This window comes from Halichondria panicea, chromosome 11, assembly GCF_963675165.1.
Source record: "Halichondria panicea chromosome 11, odHalPani1.1, whole genome shotgun sequence".
In the NCBI taxonomy this organism is placed as follows: domain Eukaryota; kingdom Metazoa; phylum Porifera; class Demospongiae; order Suberitida; family Halichondriidae; genus Halichondria; species Halichondria panicea.
In genome coordinates this window covers 6,193,058-6,211,815 of record NC_087387.1, presented here as the reverse complement: position 1 = coordinate 6,211,815, position 18,758 = coordinate 6,193,058, and the positions used below count along the sequence as shown (strand labels likewise).

General features: G+C 40.0%; 2 protein-coding genes and 1 long non-coding RNA gene across 4 annotated transcripts in view; 1 reads left to right on the top strand and 2 right to left on the bottom strand.

Annotated features, from left to right (window-relative positions):
* Positions 1-18,758, bottom strand: part of LOC135344131 (scavenger receptor cysteine-rich domain superfamily protein-like) — a gene marked incomplete in the record, with an annotated part of 804,697 nt that overhangs the window by 566,436 nt on the left and 219,503 nt on the right.
* On the bottom strand, positions 343-6,426 carry LOC135344115 (NACHT, LRR and PYD domains-containing protein 12-like). 2 transcript variants are annotated; one of them, XM_064541210.1, is made up of 4 exons: positions 6,205-6,423; positions 3,719-3,860; positions 1,156-2,998; positions 886-995 (listed from the first exon to the last, which is right to left on the bottom strand). In XM_064541210.1, exons 3-4 carry the CDS (start codon positions 2,636-2,638, stop codon positions 970-972), a joined length of 1,509 nt encoding a protein of 502 aa, XP_064397280.1. In that variant the 5' UTR covers positions 2,639-2,998; positions 3,719-3,860; positions 6,205-6,423; the 3' UTR covers positions 886-969. The 2 variants fall into 2 exon arrangements, with proteins under 2 accessions (XP_064397279.1, XP_064397280.1); XM_064541209.1 differs by having other exon boundaries at positions 343-2,998; positions 6,205-6,426.
* Positions 6,706-7,649, top strand: LOC135344259 (uncharacterized). Its single transcript, XR_010397403.1, has 3 exons — positions 6,706-6,991; positions 7,268-7,348; positions 7,408-7,649. It is a non-coding gene; the product is annotated as an uncharacterized LOC135344259 (long non-coding RNA).

Genomic DNA, 18,758 nt, shown 5'->3' with positions numbered 1-18,758 from the left:
TGTTATTAGGCCCTGGTTGACTGCATGTGTATGGTTCAGATCAATTTCTGTTACTGGACAGTTTTCATTAGAGAGCATTCTAAAGATGGCTGACAAGCCGCTGTGTCCAAGTGGATTGTTATCAATACGCAAATTGATTTCACAAGAGAGTGGATTTGACACATTCCCTAAAGAAGACAAAACTTTGTCAGAAAATACTGTCGCTGCTTCACTGTCGAGATTAGTCTCACTTAAGTTCAGCTTCAACTCCTTCCTATTGGTAGCAAGTCTTACAAAGGCCTCTCCTATTGCACTAGCTCCAGGTACACCAAGATTGTTCTCAGAGAGATCAATGTCATTCAGATTAGGACAGTGAGAGGCAATGGATGGTAAGAGTTCAGTCAGTAGTCTTCCATTCTCCTCAACATTGTCAGGAAGGGTATTTGATAGTTGCAACCATTCAAGATCACCGAATATGGCGGATTTAATAGCCATTGTCAAGCAAGCTACATGAATGTCACCGCTTGGTTTGTTGTTTCGAAAATACAACCATTTCAATTTGCTACATCGACCAGGAAATGTTGGAGATTTAATTTCACCAAAATCGGTTGCCGTTACTATGCCCTGGTTGACTGCATGTGTGTGGTCCAGATCAAGTCTTGTTACTGGACAGTTTTTTAGAGAGCATTCTAAAGATAGCTGACAAGCCGCTGTGTCTAAGTGGATTGTTATCAACACGCAAATTGATTTCACAAGAGAGTGGATTTGACACATTCCCTAAAGAAGTCAAAACTTTGTCAGAAAATACTGTCGCTGCTTCACTGTCGAGATTAGTCTCACTTAAGTTCAGCTTTAACTCCTTCCTATTGGTAGCAAGTTGTACAAAGGCCTCTCCTATTGCACTAGCTCCAGGTACACCAATATTGTTCTTAGAGAGATCAAGGTCATCCAGATGAGGACAGTGTGTAGCTAATGCTGGAAGAAGTGTGGCTAACACTTTGGCATCGATAATGTCTCTGTCATTTGTCAGTGCACTAGATAGACAAAGACGCTCAAGTTTTACTAGTGAACCTGCGCATACAACACTCTCTAGTAACTGGGCACCACTTTGCCAGAGTGGATTCTTGGATAATGAAAGCCTAGTTAATGTGTTATTGCTCGGTGAAAATGGTAAACCTGTGATAAGGTTCCTATCAAGAGATAGTAACTCAAGATGCTGAAATGAAGCTGATGCCTTGTTGAAGAAGGTCGTGATACATTCATTTGTGAGCTTGCAGTTATTGAGACTTAATTCTTTTACTTGCAACTTTCTGTCAATGAGGATAGTAGCTAGTTTCTGAAGCTGCTCATCATTAAGACTCCCTGAAAAATTTAGCTTGACCTCTGAACAATGTGATATACGGTTAAAAGTGTGCAAAAGAGCTACACTGTCGTGAGCAGTTTGGGGCCTTCTGATTCTAAGCCAAGAACTAAACTTGGCACAAATCCTGTTGGCCACTTTATAGTGTACAACCTTATTCTGGGATTCAAACGAGCAGTGGCATAGTAAAATGTTTTGGTCCCGTAGTGCAAATAAAACCTGATCAACCAACACATCACCTAAAGAGACAACTTTATTACTATATTTCTCTTCTTTAGACTCAAGACCGAACACAAATCTCCAGACCATATTCAACCGATCGTTTCCAGCATAAGTGTTGCAAATCTTTGTTTTCTCTTCATGAGATAAAGTGACGATATGAAGGGCAGCTAAAAACTCCTGAATGGTCAAATGAGCGAAGTGAAACGACAAGCCATAACCTGTTGTCAATGAGTTTTGTTGGCTAGGGAAATGTGAATGTGCTGATTGCAATAAACCGAAGAAAAATGCTTTCTTGTTAAAGTTCCCATCTTGAGAAAACGATGAAACTTCACTGTCTGAGAAGACTATTTGATCTTTAGCCAAAAATTCAAAAGCAAATTTGCAAACCAGCCAGAAATCGTTTTGAAGTTCGTTGGGAATACAATTGAAATTGTCAAGCGAGTTTACACAGAGTTGTGGACATTTCTTTTTGATGTCACGAAGCACAACAGACAGTGTTATCCTAGCATATAGTTTCGTGATTGTGCTTGGAAGTGTTTGCTGTAAATTGTGCCACAGATCACAAACAATCGCACAATTAAGTGGCACAGAGCACAAACTCTGAATGAGTGGATTGCTTTTAAGCTGCTCCATAAGAGAAGAAGCTTTCTCTGGATCTTGCTTGAATTCCTCAACTATGTACTGTTTGATATCTTCTTCATCAAAACCCACCACCTCGATGAAAGTGTCCACTGAAGACAGTTTGTGAAAAGGTGCTGCTGCAGAATGTCTGGATGTGAGGAGAACAGAGGCTTTGGAACAACCATAACCAAGAAGAAGTTTGTAGAGAAACGAGTCCTTAGCTCGAGCACCCTCACTGAGTTCGTCCCAGCCATCAGCTATAATGAGGACGCCTTCTCCTTCTCTATCCTCCATCCTTTTTGTTGGAGGTTTGCGGACCTTCTCACTCAGATGGAAAAGTTTAATCAGCTCAGGGAGGCTTGTGGCCGATGACACGTCGCTATTTCTCAGTGGTAGCAACAGAACACAGTCAAATTGTTTCAGGATCTTGCCTTTTGCCCACGCCTCAGTCAGCATGGTACACAGTGTGGTTTTACCAATCCCAGCATTGCCTTTCACAACAACCTTCCTGACTGGTTTGTTGTCCCTGCTAGTCTTGAACAGGTCAGTGTGGAGTATTGATTTGCGTGTTTCTTTGTCATCTTTAGGTTGCTTGCCATTGCCACTCGAACGACCCTTGTGGCCAAACCCCTCTATCTGATCAGTCTCGATGCCACTTGAACGACCCTTGTGGCCAAACCCCTCTATCTGATCAGTCTCGACTAATTGCAATTTGATAAGTCTTCTTTGTTTGTCTCTTCTATCTGATGGTGGCCATTCTCTTCATCTTCTCCAAACTCTCTCTGAATGTACTTTTCTTTGAGACTAGTTACAAACCTGTTCATGACATGCATGCATGCACATGATAAAAAGCAGCCTTTAGAGGTAATAATTACAAGCTAGTGTAAGTTGAAAGCATTGTGTGAGGTGAGCCCCGTCTTTCTTAATTACAGTGCCACTCTAATAGAAGCGCCAATAGTCCACAACAATTATACTCTACTATTATAGCTGGCGCTTAAGTAATAATTATTATAATGCGGTCTTTAATTTATAGGCTATATAATATATAAATGTACAATTTATATGATAGCTATAGCCTCGTGGAAACAGCTACTCCACGTTCTATAAGCAGCACTCTATAATAATTATAAGCGCCAAACCACGACCACCAAAGATGGTAGCGAAGTTGTGAGTGAGCAGTAAACCGCGGCGTAGGCTCAGGTTAATTATTATACTACGAGGACCTTTATGATGTCTCACGGCACGTGATAGTGTAATAAATGCACGCTTGTTCCTTGATAACAATTGATATAAAAATCTCATCTCATAATAAAATTAGACATTCTCCAATCCTGCGGTATAATTATAGTGATTACATTCTGGACAGTGCAACAATCTACCATGCAACGTATGTTGACACACACCCAATCTGTTCTATACATGGATATCCTATATACAATCCTCTCTGCAATCTTGTCATGCTTCATGGACATGATTGTAGGGCATTTTAATGCTGAACTTGCATATTTGTATACAGCTATACTCAGTCACGCTTACCCAGTGTTACGAAGAGACTGTGTTTGACCCATAGTATGATCTAATTGATCATTTAATCCTTAATTGGTTGATAACTGATACAAGTTCAGTCACTCCAGTCACGGTCAATATAGCACCTCCACCCAGTTAGTCAATATTATAGCTGCAGTATGCAATCATAATTAAATGTTTGTGCCCTGCACACACCAATATTATAGTGCAATCTGCATGCATAATTATATAACTGATAATGCCTTTGCCGGCATGCAGTCATGGATATAGTACCAATAATTGTGTAAAGCAAATTGAATGTTGTCAGGAATTCCACTGCAATGCAGCTACTATAGTGTAGAGGATTACAGTGCATCCAATCTAGAGAGTATATAGAATACCACAATATAGGTGAGTATATATAGTTGTATCAGAGCCAAGATTGGAACATTTCTAAGAAATTGTGCTTATACCATTGTGTATATATATAGGTGAACGAATAAGCTACAACATTATTCGAAGTATTCCCCAAAAGTTGTTGTATAGTGGGGTGAAATGGGGGTTATCGTAAAAAATGTTGTGACATCAATTATCTCTGAAATATTTCTGGACACATTTTCTCATCAAAAGTTATGACTCAGTGTAATTTTTGGACTTTAGCCGTAAGATCTTCTTCAAATCTCTCCCTAACCGAAACGGCACTAAAAACTAGCAATTTTGAGCACTGCGGAGGATGTGTAGATATTTAAGCAATATCAAACGTTTCATAAGATAGCCAATCTATTTATATAGATGTTGTGACAAAGTTTCAAACCTTAACTAGCCAGAAACCGTTGGCTTTTTCTCATACCCACTATTACAAAGATTTAGTGCACACTAAGTTCTTAGTCACGGTACTTAGATGATTATATAACTAGTGTTCAAGCTGGCGCTGTGCTAATGCCTCTCGCCATGTTTTTGCTTTCGCTTAAAAGTATTAGAGTGTTATATTAGTATTAAAGTTAGCTTATCTATATAAAGTCACTGAGAAGAAAAGACTTATTTACATGCATCTATTGTTGTATTATGTGGCTTACCAGGATCTCAAGAAAGAAGAAAATTGATTCTTCCAGGATCTGTAGTTCAGTGTATATAATATCTAAGAAGAAAAGACCTGTGTACATGCATATTGTTATCTATATTGTTATATGGTAGTGTTTTGTGGCTTATATACCAGGCTCTCAAGACAAAGATGATTCTGCCAGGAGGATCTTGGGATATTATTTTCTCACACGTGGGGAATGAGCGCGCATGCGCATTACATCCACAGGAATAATTAAAGGGTGTGTCCAAAGAGATCAATTTCACAAATGGCTACTGCTAGCTAGCTGTTTTAAAAGATATTTTCTGAGTATTGTAGCTAACAAAAAGCTAGCGCTTTAGTGCAAGGCTAACTCATATGTTGAATAGAAAGTTTATGCGGACAGATGATGCTATGAAAGATTCTGAAGAGACTGCAACAGCCTTCAATGTGAGTCAAACTAGCCATAACTCGAGAAAGAAGCTTTAGTTTGCTAATCCACAAATCAAAATCCAAGAGAACGTGGCTAGAAGCCTATAGAAGCTGTTAGTTTTCGTCGCATTGTAACCGTTGAGCAGTTATAGCTGGAATACACACACACACAGACAGACAGACAGACAGACAGACAGACAGACAGACACACACACAGTCAGCTTTACCGTATCCCTCGTGCGGCTACGCCTCGAGGCATAAATATATACAATACATTCACACATTAGCATATAATTATATAGAGCATTGCTCGCGCGCTAGTGCAGACGGAGTTCTTAATTATAATGAGTGGATGGGCATAGAACATACACTTTGATCGACTAATTCACAATGCACTATGATGTATAGTTGATTCTAGTATTATAATAGTTGATACTTAGATATCTACATTCATGGGAATTGAAGTACATGGGGAAAGTGCCCCAGAGGAGGTATACATACCTGCAGCTATCCTGTTGTCAAGCAAAGTAACTTGTTGTATTGCATGTCAAGCCTCGAGACGAGGCAAGGCTCACTGTTTTGGCGGTCTATGTGATTTAGAAGCCCTCGGACACTTGTAGTAAATACCCTCGCTATAATTATGCTCGGGATTACTAAATCAGTACCTTTGGGCTTCTAAATACCAGACACCTTCAAAACAGTGTCTTTATAATTATTATAGTGATAACAATAAATAGCACACAAGAAAATAAGGCTCTAGTCTGAAGGAGTGAGACTGCGAGAGCGACAGGCATATTGATAATCTACCAACCCACATCTGCATGCATGACATTATATGAAGTTCTAAAATTGTGCACGCTCACCCCAAACATGTATGTTCCGATACTATAATAGTTAATATACATAACATTAATAAGCTAGATTATCATCCATGACTGCTGCATGCATACAGGCACTATATATATAACGATAATAATATTCTATCCATACATTTGCACTATAGCATGCATGCATGCAGTCATACCTCCAATGAAGAGGCCAGTCTCCAAGAAACTATATAGCAGACCAGAGCTTGATATTAATTAATGACACTGTCTTGACAGATTGTACAAATAAATACAAATGTCTACATTTGACAGGGGCGGATCTAGGGGTGGGGTTGCAACCTAAATAAGTTTTACTGAGGGCAGAGCTGATGTTTGCAGCTCCACCCCTTATTTATTTCACTCTGCTCCTCACACTCCAACCATTAACCACTTATCAATGCACTTATATATAGACTATATACCAGGGGCACCAGGGGTGATTTTGAGGGGCTGAAGCCCCCCCCTTTTGAAAAAACTACCTATGTATTGCTAGTCTGAGGTTACAACAATTTTGCCACCAACCTTGTTACTTATGCATCTGCATGTAGACTCACTGACTTAAGAGATGCTAGACAACAGCCAAGTCTAGCTACTAAGAGTATAAAGGATGTAGGATAGCTAGCTGGACATACTAGCTATATATAGCTAGCTAGCTAGCTAGAACCAAAGATATAGGAGGGAAGGATTGGCAACGGAAGTGGTTCACGTGATCATTTTACATTTGTTTCTGCAGTTTTGTAATGAAACCATCCGTGACTCGCCTGTTTTCCTGCCAGAATGCCCGCGAAAAGCAGAAAAAGTCTGTTATGGTCTTCCTTTAGTGCCTCATGACCTCTCATGGTGTTACACTGATGTTGTGCTTTATTTAGAGTTAGATTATCTTGCCAGTTTGTAAAACTAAAGAAACAAAGACTTTTTACTACAGAAAAACTACAATTTTACAAGGTTTGATCCCTTTTTAAGAAACAGTACTCATCCATATTACTATTTTTCAAGTTTTCCTGGTTGTATGTATGTAGGTTGATCTACTGAAAGGCAAAAATCGCCTATTCATACCATTTAGAATGTGTTGTAGTGTTGAGTATGGCTTATTTCATCTGACGTTTTATGCTCCCTTTTTAAGAAACACACATGCTTTTAAAATTATACTGACTTCATGAGAGTGTTTATCAATGTCAGGTCCATCAACTGGTACAGGTTTGTGCTTTAAATTTTAGTCAGTTGCAGAAAATATGACTGGAGGTGTAAGGCCTGATTATCGGCTTATATAGTAAGAAACAGAACTGGGATAGAAAGCTCCAGGTCAGTGCCACAGTGTTTTACTAACTCATTCATATGCCCCCCCCCCCCCACATACACAGTCATACTATTAGATCTTCATCGTACTATCAGTATGCTGGAAGAAATTATGAAGCTGAAGAAGGAAGAGTTGATTGACTATTTTGGGCTACATATAAAAAACGAAATGAAAGACTTTGTTACATGCAAAAGACCCAGTTGTATAGCACCAGCTCTACCTCATGCAGTAGCAGCAGTAGCAGTTCATTATGCAGCTTATTATGGCAGTTTATATGACTTGTGAAATGTTGATAATTTATTAAAAAAGTTGGTATTAATAAAATGTCGTACAGAACATGTTACAGAGAATATTGATATAATGGCTACAGTACTATCAGTCTATCTATGTTATCTAGTTCTTGTGCATACAAGCTCTGGGCTTGTATCAAATGTGAGAATGGACATGAACACAAGCAGTATTGTCTACTCTGGTCAGGCACCGATAAGATTAATTTTATTCATTGCCTACATTTTATGTAGATCATGTAGATCATGTAGTGTTAATGAGATTCATAATGTTTATTAATGTTATTCATTGCACATGACGTCATAAGGTCAATGTATTTGCTTAGCTAGCTGCTAGAACTATTATAGATTATCTTTGGCAACAAATACGGCGGACTTAAACAAGGTAAGAGTAGCTGTTTAGGCCCTCAAAAGATAGATTATGTTGTTATGATTATGTTTCCTTGATGGGAAGTAAAAATGTCCAAAACTTTCTTAGCTATGCTAGCTTCTTTAGCTCTGACAGCCACCCTAGAGGTAGGCTATTTTGTGTATCTCAAGAATACAATAACTCCTACTCTTCCCATCAAGGATACTAGTACCTAGCTATGAGATGTTCATCTAGCCTTGTTTTTGAAGCTTGATCTTGGCATCTTCAACGCCGTATTTGCACTTCTCTTTCTGAAAGTGGCATGACGTCATCATCATTTATGGGACTAATTAGCATAATTGAATTAAGCTAATTAGTTTTTTGGAAAAAGAAAACATTGAGCTTCATTTTGGATCATTTTGATGCAGCATACACTGTATATTGCAAATAATACAGCAGTATGAACATAGTGTAAATTTTGGTGTTAAAATCTGGACCCGGGCCTTAATAAAGACTTGTTCTCTCTGTTATTTTTATTGCCATAGTTTGGAGGCAACAAAAGTAGAGGCGAAGTGATGCATTCCAATGACGTAAGCGTGTCACAGATAGCTTCAAATTTTCTACCGTTGCCAATCCTCCTTCCTATCCGACTAGAAAAACATTTGCAATGTGAAAAATTGCTAGGATTGGCCAGGGGAACCACAAAAAAGCGTGGGAACAAGAAATCAGACGAGAGCATAACTCCAATCCGTTACAACGTCAATCACATGTATACTGGTAGTTTTCCCATGTTTTCCCAGCCAATATGCCACGCAATTTTTACTGGTGGAGTGATGACCAATCCCTATATATATTTATTATACATCCATTTTAGAATGTGGGGCACATAATTATGATGATTTGTGATGAATTGATGTTCCTAATACATGCAGTGTTGAGCACAGGTACACACAGTCCATCCATGCGTAGTAACATGCACGGACCGTACTGGTGACTGCATGGAATGATGTGGTGGATGGAAGCTGATAGGTGGATTTGGAACACAGTCTAATATACTATGTATTGTACATGTTCATGACGTTGTAACGGATTGGAGTTATGCTCTCGTCTGATTTCTTGTTCCCACGCTTTTTTGTGGTTCCCCTGGCCAATCCTAGCAATTTTTCACATTGCAAATGTTTTTCTAGTCGGATTCCCTTTCTTTTTCAGTACAGTTTACGTATCATGACATGCATAAGTGGAACGTCAAGAGGCAGTACAAGAAGAGAAGACAGGACTAATCAGATATCTTCTCGAATATCTCTGGACTAGTATAATGAGTAATAATTTATTGCTTGATAATTAGACCCTATGTTGAATTTGCGAATCAGTATTAAATGACAGCCATTTTAAGAGCATGATATCTAGCCATTGCATATAGCATGCCTGTCAGAGAAAGGGAGCTAGAGCTGAACAGTGTGAAGAAAAGGAACACCTCAGGCTCTGGAAAAGCACTGCTGCACTGATTTTAGGCGCACGGTTTATTAGCCACGCCTATCTATTATTATTGGCCACAACACAATTGCTGAGTCATTAAAGATGGCGGAATTGTCTAGGTAAGAGAAATAGAGACTGAGAGGTCATCTGCCTCGTGGAAGCAATCGCAAATCTGAAGAAGCGCTTTGTAATCCAGGTTGTAGTCGTTTGGAAACCCTGTGCAGAATGTCCTGGAGATGGCTGTACTTGGAGTAAATGCTGGGCAAGAAACTTACTTACTTACTTACTCACTTACTTAGTCAGTCAGACAAAGAGCGGTGAAACGTTGAAATAGTGCAATTTTTAAAATGAAAATATTCATTCATTAAAATGTTTATGGATTATGAAATGAGAGATACAAAGAGAGAAAAGGCTAAATAAACTATCTGTTCAGCCAGTTTCTTGATGTGGCCTTTCCCTGCAGAGATAGAACAGTTTGAACATGAGTCAAAATAATTGAAATATTGCTAAACACAGGCAAACCCACTGCCAATCCTATGTAAAACCTACTGGTTTTACTAATATTATCTTTGCTAGAACTAATATAAAAGTGCATAGGTAAACTATTGCTGTTGCTGAGTCAGCTCCTTGTGCAATGTTTGTAGCCTCGATCATATCCCAGGCCTCTCTTCCTATAGGCCTTGTGAAGGAAGCTATTGTGCATGCTGTTGAGCAGCTGCAACATGGAGCAGATCTCAGACTTTTCAGCTGGTTGCAAGGAAGCAGCCTTACCTCCTCTCACTCTCAGTGCAGTCTGGGTAGGCATTGTGATTCTTTCATGTACCAAGAGTGCATGAATGTAGATGTAACATCTACAGTATACATCCTTTTGTTGATTAGAACGAGTTTTTTGTATTAACTTTTTCATATTCAGTATTCACTTATTAATATGACAGTTCAAAGGTAAAAGTGTGAGCAAATTGTAAAAAAGCAAAAAATTCCTCCCCCTCCCACACCCACCCCCTGGGTGGCTCCGCCACCCTCGTACGGGGCTTCGCCCCTCTCTACTAGCCCCCTTTCATTTTTCCTGGATCCGCCCCTGTATACTGCTGCACAATTGCAAGTAGCTCAATAATTGAGCCTGTATTAAGTAGATTTGTGTGTGCTACACCGTACCACCGTATATAGCGAGTTATTTTCGTATCGTGGAAATTTTCATATAATCATTTTGTATTGTAGAGCATCATATGAAATTTAATACCACAATAGGTTCAACGCCTGAGCTGGAAGAACTGAAAATTTACAACGAAAATTATACCCGCTATATTATATAATTATTATATTCAATGATATTTTCTCACAGGTCTCCCTCCCAGCTGGCGAGTATTAAAACAATGCTCCAAAATAACTGTATTATTCTCCTCATGCAGTTTAAACTATGAACAACGTAGACCTCAGAAGTATCAATCAACATGCAGTGGCTTACATGTTGCTATGGTGCTGTTTGTAATTAGGATGAAACAAACTCAATTTACAATTTCCTGTTAATAGTCTCAGTTACAATTATTCTCTGAGTATCAATTACCAGTGTGCATGCACGTTCACAGAGCAGGGTACATCCATGGTGCTGTTTGGAATGAGGGATGAAAACAAACCTAATTTACTGCTAATTGGATATCGATCTAGTTTCTTAAGAATATCAGTTACTGTTTCAACTTACAGTGATTTCAATATGTGGTGCATGCATGCATGGTGCTGTTTGTTGTGCATGTGTTGTTTAGGATAGTTTTCAGCCTGCATTCCATCACCACTCTGTATCGCTGTGGTACCACTGCATGCCAGCATGCACCACTCTGTATCGCTGTGGTACCACTGCATTCCACCACCACTCTGTATCGCTGTGGTGCCACTGCATTCCACCACCACTCTGTATCGCTGTGGTGCCACTGCATGCCAGCATGCACCACTCTGTATCGCTGTGGTGCCACTGCATGCCGGCACCACTCTGTATCGCTGTGGTGCCACTGCATGCCAGCATGCACCACTCTGTATCGCTGTGGTGCCACTGCATGCCGGCACCACTCTGTATCGCTGTGGTGCCACTGCATGCCAGTACCACTCTGTATCGCTGTGGTGCCACTGCATGCCGGCACCACTCTGTATCGCTGTGGTGCCACTGCATGCCAGTACCACTCTGTATCGGTGTGGTGCCACTGCATGCCAGCACCACTCTGTATCACTGTGGTGCCACTGCATGCCACCACCACTCTGTATCACTGTGGTGCCACTGCATGCCAGCACCACTCTGTATCGCTGTGGTGCCACTGCATGCCAGCACCACTCTGTATCACTGTTGTACCACTGCATGCCAGCTTACTATATAATAACAGCCTATTATTCCCACCCAGAACCTCATGCATAGACCACGTAATTAATTAAGATGAGTCACACATGCAAATAACCTGGCATCACAAACTTTATAACGGCGACATGTACTATATTAAATAGCTATAATCATAATAATAATAATTATAGCATAAATGATGCCAGGAGATAATTATAATGATTCTCGCAATCTCTGTTACCTCACTTTGCTTGCACTGCAGGTATAAAGGTACACTGTAAACAATGAAGTGGCGGTGAGCACACGTACATGTATGCATATTAATAGAGCACGCGTACGATTATTCATACTATAATATGCAATTATTTTAGTGTGCCCACTGCACTTCATTTTTACAGTGTATAAGCAAGGTCGCTTCATTTGTGGGTAAAATATTTGTGGATCCAGTGGTATAAACTTTTGTGGAATGACCGTTAGAAAGGTACGTTTTCCCTTCCTCAGTCAGAGTTCAGTGCACACACTACCAGGCACTACCTTACACACACACACACACACACACGCACACGTACACGCCACGCCACGCCACGCCACGCCACGCCACACGCACACACACACACACACACACACACACATGCACACACACACACACACACACACACAGTTGTAGAGTCCTCATCTTCATCACTGATCCTCAATGTTGTCCTACCTGTTGTGAGTGTGTTGGCTGTACTAGCTCTAGTTGTACTGTTTATGGATACATTCAAGTGATTACTCATCTGTTGAAGATAAAAAAACCAACAAACTGGATCCGGAATTGCTAAATTGATTTAACTATAATAATAATAATTATAGATTATATAATTATAACTATGAGTCTGTGCATCGATTAAGTAGCGCAGTTATTTCTGCATGGACAAATTATATCATTTTTGTGACTAAATTGTCTATCAACGAGCTCATTAGTACGTGACTAGCTAATTACCAGACCACACCCACAAATGGCTCACATACCCTTTACGTCAATATAATTATATATACTATAGCTTTGAGAAATCCATACCCATGCATATATGGATGGTCTCTCGGTTACGTAATGTACTTGGTTTGGGCTCCTGCTTAACATTACTACGCTATTGACCTAATAGGTCTGAGAGTTTATTCGTTGGTGGAGCCATCGATAGACAGTAACAGTTTATGATCACAATTAAAATCGTATCGTACCTCTATAGCTACTTAATGACTTATAAGAGTAACAGTGATATATATCAGTTTTGCAAAAGTGCATGTGTTCAATTGTCATAAACTCATGTGGTGGCTATAACATGGTACAACAGCCAACACACTCACAACAGGTAAGACAGCATTGAAGATCAGTGATGAAGATGAGGACTCTACAACTGTGTGTGTGTGTGTGTGTGTGTGTGTGTGTGTGTGTGTGTGTGCATGTGTGTGTGTGTGTGTGTGTGTGTGTGTGTGTGTGTGTGTGCGCATGGAGCTCGTTAAAGGAATGCAAGGTTTGCCTTAATTGTCACTATATAATCTGTATGTACACACTTACCTACACAGTTTGGAGCCTCTCCATCAAATGCACCAGTAATGCTATTGAGAGCATAATTGCCAAATCCATCATCGGCAGCAGAATAAATTATGCTGGACACCACCAGTAACAACTGGATCACAGCCGAACCACTTCCCAGCACTGATCATTGGAAACATATACTGTTGATCTCCTTTTTCTTTGTCGCTTCCTTCTTTCTTTCTTCGTTCCTTCAATTTTCCTCTTCTTAATGTGACAAAGATCAGAAAAGGAGGGCCTGCAAAGGAGGCTATAGTTTGCTCATGCATGCATCTTTGGGAAATCCACAAACTGCTAAACTGTTTTTGATAATCATTTTTTCAGTCCGTGCAAAACTGATAATGTCATCGATTAAAGTAGTTAGATCAGTTTCTGCATGATAGACGATTATCCTTTTTGTGACTCTGATCAATAATAATTAAGAAAGAGTAATACTCGATTGTTTATCAAATTAGCTCACTTTACTTTTGATTGAGTATTCTTACTGTAGCATATCTGTAGTTCTATTGACAACACTATAATAAGGTTTTTCCATTGTAGTCTGAGGAAGACCGAGCTATTTTTATTTATCTTAATGAGGATTCCAAATGAGATGTCAGTTAATAATTATTAAGAACCGCATGCAGTACTTCCATCAACGAAAATAGTGAAGATCTAACAAGTTGCAAATGTATACAAAGTTGTAATTAGAATTACACACATAGTCTAGTATAATGTGTGTGCTGAGGAAGGACCCGAGGTTAACGTGGTGCATGAGGTGAATAAAATTCCAGACCACTCATCACTCCATAGCCAATGTGCATCAGAGGCTCATTTACTATAATTATATATACATAAAACATGTCAAATGAAACCTGGGTATCACATGTCAGGTGTTCATTTGTCGATGAAAAGGTTAGACAATAAAACAATAATTATTTAAAAGTGACTATAGCCTTAGCCAGCTCACAGCTATTTTACCGAAAGTACTGAGTTATATTTTGTTAAAGACGCGCTACAATGGCTTATGGCAATAGCCCATTCATTCCTGGACTCTTTAATGTTCCTGAAAGTCCTTATCTACAACCATCTGGTGAAGAAGCAACTAGGGTCAAGAGACAATGTACTGAAACGGAATCTCACCCTAATTTTGCTCATGTTGGTCTGGAGATGAGGAAACAAGTGATATCTGCCTGCAGAAATATTGTGTATCAAGAATCGCATCTTGACAAACTACACCAGAAATCAAAACTGTTGGAGGAGCATAGATCGAAAGGAACTGTCCCTAAGGATCTTTTGCTACCTAAGAAAAAAGCTCTGTTTGAAGATGGCCAAGGAACTTTGGACGCAATTCTACAGAATGCTCAAGCTTCTTTACTCCAACATCGAACAAGAGAGACTACCAGGAAAATAATGGAAACACAATCAAAGAAACTCGACATAGAGAAAAACATTCAGTCTTTGAAGTGACTAAAACTGCTCAGATTAACGCATTGTCAGAAGGAGATGAGTTCTCCCGCTCCATGATTGAAGCATGGTATAGGATGAACTTAAGCTTTTTATCATAGCCAACTTACTCTGACAAGAGAAAACGCGTTTTTGAAAGCTACAAACGAAGCTGATAAGAAGAAACCTAAACAGTCAGCTATGTATACTGCCCCCAAAATGAGAGTGGAGGATGTAATTGATCAGAGACTCAAACAGTTAGGCCTCATCAATAAAGATAGATCTAGGTCTAAAGCAAAGCTGAAGAGATCAATGAAGCCTACCATCTCTCCGGATAGATCCTCGAGATCTTCTAGATCGTCTAGAAGTTCCTCTAGAAGTTCGAGACTAGCAATTCGAGTGCTAATTCGAGAAGAAACAGTCGCTCACCTAGTAAAGGTATACTAAAGAAAGTGAATAAAGTGAAGTTTGACGAGGCAAAAAACGCAAGACCCACCCCCTTCAAATCCACCCCCTTCAAAGCAAGAAGAGGGAGAGGAAGAGGAAGAGGAAAGCAGTAACTCCTTCTAATAAAAGGGTGGTGGGTTACATTCGTTTACTTAATAAAAATCTATGTCTTACTGTATCACAATTTTGTTTAAATTTTTCTGTCCTAGAGTACATAACTTTACTAATTATAATTTAAGCCTTTCAGAAAGTTACTTACTATCATTAGGTTTAAATTTCAGGCCTTCACCGTTACCTATTTCTGTGCATTCACTAGATCAATTAGGATTAAACATTTTTTTTCGTGATATGGGTCAGTCTGAACACTATGCATATGCCTATCACCTTGTAAGATCAGATTGGACTCCACCGATTTGTCCACCATATATCGAAATACCTCTACTTGCCGTACGACATGAACTATGTGCTATTTCACCACAACAGATTAAACACAAGCCTAATTTATCTACCCACGAGTTTGCTACTCTGAGAAAACTATTTGCTAATAAAAACATATTTATCTTACCATCTGATAAAAATCTAGGCCCAACGATTGTTACAGTGCATAAAGATCCGATGGTGGGTCGACCTATTGTGGCATCCACTACGTACATCACTACCCCAGCTTCAAGGTTTGTAGACCATTGTTTAAGTCCAATATTACCATCAATACCGTCCTATTTAAAAGACTCAATACAGCTAATTAAGCTCGCAGGCTGTAAGTTTAATAAGGAAATTTTTCTGGTCACTGCTGATGTCACATCGTTGTATACTAACATTCCTTTGAAAGTTGCCTTGTTGCTATAGACTTATTCTGTAGAGCCCATGAGATACCACTGACTGCTCTCATTATCAAACTCTCAAGACTGGTTCTCACTAACAATTATTTTGAAGCTATAATGCATGGAGTTTTATTTCATCAAATATGGGGTCTGGCTATGGGAACACCGACGGCTGTGTCTGCTGCTGTTATCTATATGGCTATATAGATTAGAAGAGACTGTGTTACATACAAATGGACTACTGTTTTACAGGAGATTCATTGATGACATTTTTTTGATCTGGGGAGGCAGCTACATCGACTTAATGGTCTTCATTAATAATTTGAACTATCTAGCGGAATCAATTAAACTTAAAACAATTATTTCGCAAGATTGGGTTGTTTTTTTGGAGTTGGAGATTTGCATAGACCCATACGGTGACTACCTAATAACGTTACCCTATCAAAAACCGCTCAATCGTTATCTATATCCCGTTTAACTCCTATCATCCTTCTCATGCTAAAAGGAGCTTCATTAGAGGCGAACTGTTAAGATATGTTCGTTTATCCACAAGAAGATGTGATTTTCTAAGGATTAGAAATCTGTTCTATAACCGACTTAGAAATAGAGGATATCCTATCTGGTTTTTGAAGACGATTTTTGAGGAAGTCAGCTAAGACTCAAGAAGTCAACCCATTAAATATAAAAGAAAAAAGGAAAAGGCAGCAAACCCCACGGTCTTTTTTAAGACATACAGAAATCCACTTTTTGATGGTGTAAACTTGAAGAATATATTTGAGTCGAACTTAGGGGATAACTTTAATGTCTATGTGTGTGTCCTCTATTTCCAAACTTGTCTGTCGAAATTTTAGGGCTACCTAGTCAACGTTGACTAGGTAGCCCAATAGTAAAATACTAGTATAACCTGTTTGGTTGTCTGGTTTGATGTCTGGGTATCACATGTCAGGTGTTCATTTGTCTATATAAAGTCACAATTGTTTTTATTATTTTTGTCCTGAAGATTCGCATTTAGCGATGAAAAGCTTAGACAATAATGAAAGTGACTCTATAATTATAGCCTTAGCCAGCTCACAGCTATTTTACCGAAAGTACTTATAGATACTGGCACTATTGACCTGGCAACTCAAGAAGGCCAGGTGCCACCGATATGAAATGAACCATAAAATTAGTGTTTTTCACTTTGGAACTAAAAATAAAAGCCTCAAGCTAACTCACATGCCAGGGCCATAAGAACCAGGGGGGCTGGGGGGGGCAGTTCCCACTCTGAAAACCAGGGGGGCTCTGCCCCCATGGTTTTCAGACAGTGAAATGGGGTGCATTTAATCTAACCACATTAGTTTAATGCATGTGGTTTGTTGCAACAACACTGTACAGTAACTAAAGTAAGTTGATCCACATGCAGCTGACATTTATATAGCTAGAGCTCACTATGGCACAATATTCAGTACCTCACCTCAGCCTTGCCCATGATGAAGAAGGTATAGGCGAACTAAGACCTTCTTACGAAGCTCGATGAATCCCCTGCAGCGTCTATTAATTCTTACTTTATATACACACTGATGCGCTTGACTTTCAAGCAGTTGCTCGTGACTTTGCTTCCACTAACACACGTCGAATAAACTATTTGCTATAGCTCTCACATGCAAATTATTTCATTTATGTATGTATCTTTCTCATGTTTATCTCTGAGAACATACAAAATGTAAATATTTCGCCTCCGGCGGGACGGGAGGGAGAATTTCCTCCTCCCGGACACACCCCCTGCGTCGCAATGAGAGGGTCCATTCCTTTTTTCTGCCCCTCACCTAAAAAATCTTCTTACGGCCGGCCGGCCCTGCATGCTAGACTGTGTCTAGAGTCTCACCATCTCATACTCTGGCCAGATCATAGGCTCCATCTCCTCAGTCAGAGTTCAGTGCACACACTACCAGGCACTACCTTACACTGCTCTAGATCTGAGAGCACCCTCCCTCACAACCATCACTCCCTGTGAGCTCTGTGAGGTGTGTGGGTGTGGGTGTTCAGTCCTTGCGCATGCGTAGTCAGTTACAAGACATTCGCCCAAATGCAACAAGGTACTCCCCCTCACCTACAAGATGGCTAACAGAATCAGTTCGTAGTCGCTACTGTTGAGTTGACTGGACACGTAATAGGAGCAGGTGCTTATGGCAGTGTGGAGGAGGTAGAGATACCTGGAGCAAGGGTAGCTGCCAAGAAACTGCACCAACAGCTTGTCAACCTGGGCTCTCCACAGCAGGTAGATCTATTTCTAGCTCACCTGCTTATTTTCTAGTCAGCATAGATTATATTTACTGGCTGATTTCCCCCCACAGGTTGAGAAATGGGTGAATGATTTCGTGGAGGAGTGTAAGCTGATGAGCCAGCTTCGTCACCCTCACATAGTACAGTTCCTGGGGGTGTGCTATCTCCCTGGAGCCCAACTCCCCGTCCTACTGATGGAGAAGCTACAAACCAGCCTCGACAACCTTCTGGAAACCAGCCCCAACATTCCTATTGACCTCAAAGTGCACCTTCTGACGGGGACTGGCCGAGGGGTGGTCTATCTGCACAGCCGCACTCCACCCATTGCCCATCGTGATCTGTCTGCCAAGAACATTCTAGTCGATAACGGTCTCAATGCCAAGATAGCAGACTTGGGTGTTTCTAGGATTGTGAACATTCAGCCTGGCCGGCTAGCTGCCTCGATGACT